The sequence below is a fragment of the Cryptomeria japonica genome, chromosome 7, assembly GCF_030272615.1.
Source record: "Cryptomeria japonica chromosome 7, Sugi_1.0, whole genome shotgun sequence".
Taxonomy (NCBI): Eukaryota; Viridiplantae; Streptophyta; class Pinopsida; order Cupressales; family Cupressaceae; genus Cryptomeria; species Cryptomeria japonica.
The window spans coordinates 631,663,566-631,670,684 of NC_081411.1; the positions used below are offsets into that span (position 1 = coordinate 631,663,566).

General features: G+C 35.0%; 1 protein-coding gene across 2 annotated transcripts; it reads left to right on the forward strand.

The window, feature by feature from the left end:
- The first annotated feature begins 3,412 nt into the window (after nucleotides 1-3,412).
- LOC131032602 (L-type lectin-domain containing receptor kinase SIT2-like) lies at nucleotides 3,413-6,481 on the forward strand. Of its 2 annotated transcripts, none has more exons than XM_057963619.1 (2): nucleotides 3,413-3,542; nucleotides 3,866-6,481. In XM_057963619.1, exon 2 carries the CDS (start codon nucleotides 3,894-3,896, stop codon nucleotides 5,886-5,888), a length of 1,995 nt encoding a protein of 664 aa, XP_057819602.1. In that variant the 5' UTR covers nucleotides 3,413-3,542; nucleotides 3,866-3,893; the 3' UTR covers nucleotides 5,889-6,481. The 2 variants fall into 2 exon arrangements, with proteins under 2 accessions (XP_057819602.1, XP_057819601.1); XM_057963618.2 differs by lacking the exon at nucleotides 3,413-3,542 and adding an exon at nucleotides 3,578-3,733.
- Nucleotides 6,482-7,119: the final 638 nt, after the last annotated feature.

The window sequence follows — 7,119 nt, forward strand, 5'->3', positions numbered from 1 at the left end:
GTTTGCTAATCATAGGATCCAAACCTAAAATTCCAAATCCCTCCCCAGATAAACTCAAAGAAACTTCCACATCTTACAATTTATCAGACAAGATCTTAGAGGATTTTTTATTTGGGGGGATAGGGGATAGGGGATGATTAATCATAGGATCCATACCTACTAACCCAAAGCCCTCCCTAGCTATTTTTGAACATTTGCTCCATGCAAATAATTTAAGGATATCATGTGTCCCTCAAGAGTTATGCTTAAGGAAGCATGCCATTTTATTATTATCTTCATCTCTATCTCTCTTTGCTATCTATTTCTCCTTATCTCTCCCTATATATTATATATCCCCCTCTCTCTCTCTTTTTGTTTTTGTATAAGATGGATTAATCTATCATCTATTTTTGCTATTGTAATGTTGTTCTTAGTGTCTATATACTTTTTCTATTAGGGAATCACATTGGCTTTTAGACTTATCGATGCATATATTTGTACTGTATTTGGATACAATACATAATTATAGTTTTGTATATCTTTTAATGGTAGCATTTACTAAGTTGGAGATAATATAATTTTATCGGATTTTTAATTGATTGAAAAATTAAATAATTGTATTCTAATTCTCAATTAACAAAATATGGTCAAAGATGTATAGGTGTAGTCTGATCTCTATATAGACAATTAAGTTGGAGATTGGTTGAATCATTCTCATGAGAGATGGATTTTTTTGAACCACTACTCATGAAACATGGCGCAATAAGTTTGACTCAAAAACTACATAATTGAAACCTTGATAGCAATATCATAATTTGACTTGCTATGGAAAATATCTGCTACTTATCAATTGATGGGGTAATAGGATTCTATGATGAATGGTTCATGAGACACAACACTTGTTGAATGTTTTGCAAATAGAGTAGTGAGATGAGTGGGTTTAACCTTGGGAGTAACTCCATGGTTAAGAACGCTTGAGTTGGAGTAGTGCTCAAATGGTTGACCTCCCAAGAAGGGTCCAATGCTCCACTTTTGTAGCATCGCCTAGATGCAATAAGTGTTAAGTGTACCATTCACTCTCATGATAAATGGGTTCTTGTGAACCAAATACTCATGAAACATGAGTAAAGGTGATGTAATGAGTGCTAAGTGTACCATTCATTCTCATAAGAGATGGGTTCTTGTGAAATACTACTCATTAAACATGAGTCAACGACTTTGACTTGAAAAGTACACAATTGAATCTCATCATTACAATTTAGTGTCATCATCTAGTTTGACATGTGTCCTAATTATTTATAATTATTTATAATTAATATTTATATTTAAAAAGTAAAGAAATCAATATATAAATCATTTTTTATTGTAAAAGTTATTTGCACAACTTATGATTAATGTTGAAACATATTTTTAACTTTCAAAATACAATTTTTTTTTTTTTTTTTTAATACGAATGTAAAATACTTTCCTTCACATTGTAATCATGAATATTTAATGTCTTTTAAATATCTAGCCAAGTTATTTCCTATTTTAACAATTTAGAACTGACCACTATCATTTACACCAAATCCCATGACTTTAGATGTAAGTGTTAAAGTCTCCTCCAATGCTAAATTCCTTTCTTTGTTGTATTCAACCTATTTCATTTTCGAACAGAAGAAAAATATAAGTTACTCTGACATTATTCCAATGATCTATGCAATCACCAACTAACTACAACAACTTCAGGCAAAGCGTATGGGTTTGAAAAACATTTGCATTTTGATTTCTAGAATATAATTATTGAGTCACATTGACTAATATAATTGAAAATCTTGCTTATCTAGATATTTTATGCTTGATTTGGTTCCCCTAACTAGAACTGATATTCATTGAATTTTACCTTTCCTATAATTTTATGGATTGAAGATGACATACCTTATTGTAATTCAAATACTATTTGAGAAATTAAAATTTTAATTTACTTCATAGATTTTACAGTGATTTTCCAATGATTCTTGTAAATATAATTATTAGATGTTTATGAATCAACAAAGTCTATATTCAATTTATTTATAATAATTAATAAAGTGGTTAGGGAAAATAAATTTTAGAATTTGAAATTTTTAAGTTTAGTATTCAAATTCATACTTTAAAAGTGTTTTTAATCAAATTTATATTAACAAATATAATCTATGGAAGTAAAGAATCTATCTAGGGAATAAAATTTATGTATTCTCACACAAACATATATGCTATTAGATATTGGTATCATAATGTGTAGTCTCACACACAACATTTTATATGACATGTCATATATAGAACATTAAGAACTATGTTGTGCAATACCATGCTTCAAGCACCATTGCATGGTGCTTAGAAATATGGCATGTCTCTTGTAAATCACTCGTCTCATATATGGTCCTTTCTATCATGTGTCATTTAAGCAATACCACAGATCACACAACATACTATTACCAACAACCCTATATACATTATGCACCACATATGTATTTTAATGCACACTCATAGTGCACAATCATGATCTTAACATGTAACATTGTGTCCCTCCCCCTAACATGCAATGATTAAAATTAAACTTTGATGTGTCTTCTAAAGGGAACCCGACTAAGGCAAGTCAGGGTGGGGTCTTTAGATATCTTGGTGGAAACATGGTGTTTGCCTACATAATAAACCTAGGTGCTCAAAATTCCAACATGGTGGAAGTGGTCGTGGCTTTAATTTCTATGGCATTTCAATCACCAAGGACAGGGGTTACCAGAAAATTATAATTGAGGGTGATTCCATAAATGCCATCATGATGTTGCAAGGAATGGCTAAGCTAGGCTGGAGTTTGATGGACCTTATTACCAAATGCCAAAGTGTCTTAGACACCTTTGGCCACATAAGGATCCAACACACACTTAGGGAAGAGATTAAGAATGCGGACAGGCTAGCAAACCTTGGTCTATTCTCCAAAAAGCTCAAAATATGGATGGTACAACACAAGTGGCCCAACAAAATTCATGCCATGATAAAAGAAAACATTGCTCCCAATGATACTTAAATATTTGAAAATTGACTTTCCATTTATTATCTTGTCCATATTATACTTCAATCATTTATTGATGTGGAGTAACTTTGTTAAATCTAGTGAAAGCTACATTTCATTCAAAACTGTCTTCCGCTATCATTTTCCCAAAGCTAATTTTAGCAACCCCTTATAGACCCCTATCATTGGTTTCTCTAGAGTATATATTCCTAAAATTAAGGTTACATTTTAACTAGATATATTTTGTTTCAATTTCTCCCTAATTTATCAAAATTATTTTCCTATAATTTTCTTTATTTTAACTTTTACTTTTCAAATTTAATAAAATAATTTCAGCAGTTTGAAAACATTATTACCGTTATTAAAATAAAAGAGGACCTAACATTACCCCGTTATTTGAGACCCTTCTATAAAATCTGGCCCAGTCGCTTCGGCCATTGACCAGAACTTGATTGGAGGACGCACTAATCAGAGCAGCTGGCTACAGCTTTCAATTTTCCTGTCTTTTTGTTTCTATTCTACCCTGGTTTGGGTAAACGTTCTTCCCTTTTATGTGTCAAGCGATCAAAACTTTTATATTGGATCCATTATATAGCCTTCGGTATTCAAATAACAAAAGAAATTTTGATATTTTCTGATAACATTATTAGAGGGGTGAGAAGGAAAAACACGCTAAATTCATAGATATTTTATAAGACAGGAACGGCAAGTCTGAACCATTCTGTAAGCTGGGTTTACTTAAATAGATTTTCTTTTTCTTGAGTGTATTACTACCTCTATTTGAGTTTCAAAACCCAGGAGGAATGTTTCAATTTTTGTTGATTGATTTTGGTTATATATTTGGTGTTGCAACAGGTAATCGAGGTCGACCTCGAGCTCGACAATGGGTAGCGCAAATATCGCCTTTATGCTGTTCCTCCTCCCTTCCTTACTTTCTGCCCAAGGCCATTTTAGCTTTCACTTCAACCAATTCAATGCATCGACCCTTAAATTGTTTGGGGATGCTTCAGTGCAGTCCAATGCCATCTCTCTGAACGGTAAATTCCAATACAGTGTCGGCCGTGCTTTTTATGGAGACCATGTGCGTATGAAATATCGTGGGTCTCCGAATTCTGCTTTGTCTTTCAGCACAACTTTTGTGTTTAGCGTTGTTCCTTCTTCAGACACCCTAAGCGGTCATGGGCTGGCGTTTATAATGACGCCCCACAGATTTCCAGAGGGATTGATAGGAGCTGAGTATCTTGGCTTGTTAAGCAATCTTTCAAGCGTTGGAGAGGCCTCTAATCATCTGTTTGCAGTCGAGTTCGACACGATAAAGAACGAGGAATTTCTCGACATCGACGGCAATCACGTTGGTGTGGATCTCAACGACCTCACGTCTGTAAACTCAAAGTCTGCGGGCTACTGGATTGGCAACAACCAGTTCCAAAATGTGAATCTAAAAAGCGGACAGAATCTTCAAGCTTGGATTGATTACGACAATCTTCTGAACGAGCTCAATGTTACCATTACAGAGGCTGGTTTAAATCGCCCAGGAAAACCACTGATACACATAAAAAATATGTCTCTGTCCAACATTTTTGAAGAAGAAATGTACGTTGGTTTCTCAGCTGCTACGGGATCCGTTTTTGATGGGACTTATATCCTCGGGTGGAGCTTTACTACAAACGGAGCTGCCCCGTTCCTGAATACATCTAATCTTCCATCCTTTGCACAGAGAAAATTGAAGAGCTCAAATTCTACACTAATAGCTGGCGTAAGTACAGCTTGCGTCCTCCTCATCCTATTAGTTGTTGTAGCATCAGTTTTTCGGATGAAGAGAAACAGGTACAGTGATATCATCGAAGAATGGGAGAAGGAATACTGGCCTCAAAGGTTAGACTACAAAGACTTACATATTGCAACCAAGGGCTTTGGAGGCGAAGAACTTTTGGGATCCGGAGGCTTCGGTAAGGTCTACAAAGGAGTACTTCCAACAAATGGCCTCCAAGTAGCGGTGAAATGTATTCTTAGAGAAACTTATGATGGGGTGAAAGAATTCATAGCAGAGTTGTCCAGTCTTGGTCGCCTTCAACATAGAAATCTTGTGCAAATAAGAGGATTCTGCAGGCTGGGCAAAAAGCTATTCATAGTTTATGACTACATGCCAAACGGAAGCCTGGACAAGAAGATATTCGGAAACCCAAATATTGTGTTAGGATGGAATCAAAGGTACAGAGTCCTCATGGATGTTGCTGCTGGGCTGCTGTATCTTCATGAAGAGTGGGAGCAATGTGTAGTGCACAGAGACATCAAGTCCAGCAACGTTTTGCTGGACTCGGAGCTCAATGGAAAGCTAGGGGATTTTGGACTAGCCCGTCTGTACGAGCATAACGAAAACTCGCAAACCACTCGAGTAGTCGGAACGCTAGGGTACATTGCACCGGAGCTCATACACACAGGAAAGGCCAGCCCAGCCACAGATGTTTTCAGCTTTGGTATCTTTTTGTTGGAGGTCGCATGCGGAAGGAGGCCTGTCGATCCCTCTCTCCAACTTTCTCAAGTAGTTTTGGTGGACTGGGTGAGAGAGCTTCATGCCAATGGCAGTCTCATGGATGCAGCCGACCCGAATCTTTTGGGAGAATATGTTGAAGCTGAGATGGAGAGAGTACTTAAACTGGGGCTGTTCTGTTCTAATCCACAGCCAGAAGGAAGGCTTGGCATGAGACAAGTTTTGCAAATACTTGAAGAAGAATCTCCAATACCAGCTCTTGATGATCTGTTTTATGTGGAGATGAGTGGACCCAGCAGTACTTGGAACTCTCCACCATATTTCAGTCACAGCACAGATGCTTCCATTTTCATGTCTTTAGACAGACAACATACTCTTCACAATTAGGTCAAACATCAGCCTTCTTATACTCGTTCTGTGGCAGAGTGTATAAGATGGATCTTTGTGAGGTGTGTTTTCTCTGCTTTCTTCTTTTTAGGGATTCGACTTCTTCTTTAGACTTAGGAATGTAGGTATTTGACCCATATTGGAATACAAAACCCGTAATTGGATCTTACTATAGATTTTAATGGCAGCGTTTATTCACTTGGTTGGAAACCGTTGCTTTTATGCTGAGTATTATAATTTGTTGTTGCGAATATTTTGAAATTTCTTAGGGCATGGTCAGTTGCCCGACCGGAAGCAACTGATTGTTTGTCAAGTAATGGTCGATGGTGTGAGTCGTATATCTCACTGAGTCAGGTTTATAGTGGTCTCCCCCAATTGTCTCCCCCAATCTAATTCATTTTTTTCTGAGAAGAGGCAGGTTTATAGTGGTCTTTAATTACAATTTATATCTGAGAATGCAACAAACTCTTTGAACCAATTATTGGCGATGATAGATACAAGAATCAAAGTGTTGATTTAGTTGAAAGATAATAAAAGAGTCCAACTGATTTTCCTGTGTATTAAAAAGAAAACTGATCCACATGCCATGTTCTTTTTAATCCTAATCAATATATATTTTGTGTCCAAAAATCAGCAAAATAGTATATCTATGGTTTTTTTTAATATGTTGTTGACAACTTTCCAAAATATTTAAGGTATGTTAAATGTAATGATTAAACAATTTAAAAATTAATTTACTTAGAGAAGAGAGTATATATAGATTTAGAATTGAAATTTAAGTGTATATGTATAGAAATGTATATATATATTGAGGATGGAAGGAAATAGACTAATTTGAGAATGATATAGAAGAAATACTAATTATTTGAAATTAGATATGAAAATATATGATATGACAAACATGAATTATGAGACCTAGAAATATGTTAAAACCTAAATCAAGGTCAATATTTTTGTCCTATTCTTTTATTTCTTTTTGAATGTGGCCTTGAATCTTAAAATGTGATTTCAATCTTATAAGAAATGCTCATCCTTAAAAAATTTAGTGGTTTACATTTTATCATAACTTTTGAACCATGGCTCTAAATCGTGCCTAAGATTGACCACATATTAAAAAATAACTATGATATTTGATTTAGAAATTATCAAAATTCATGGAATTCTATGGTTTGTCAAAACATGAATCTCTATCAAACCCTTGATCTAAAAATGCTAACGTCATCCTATAAAA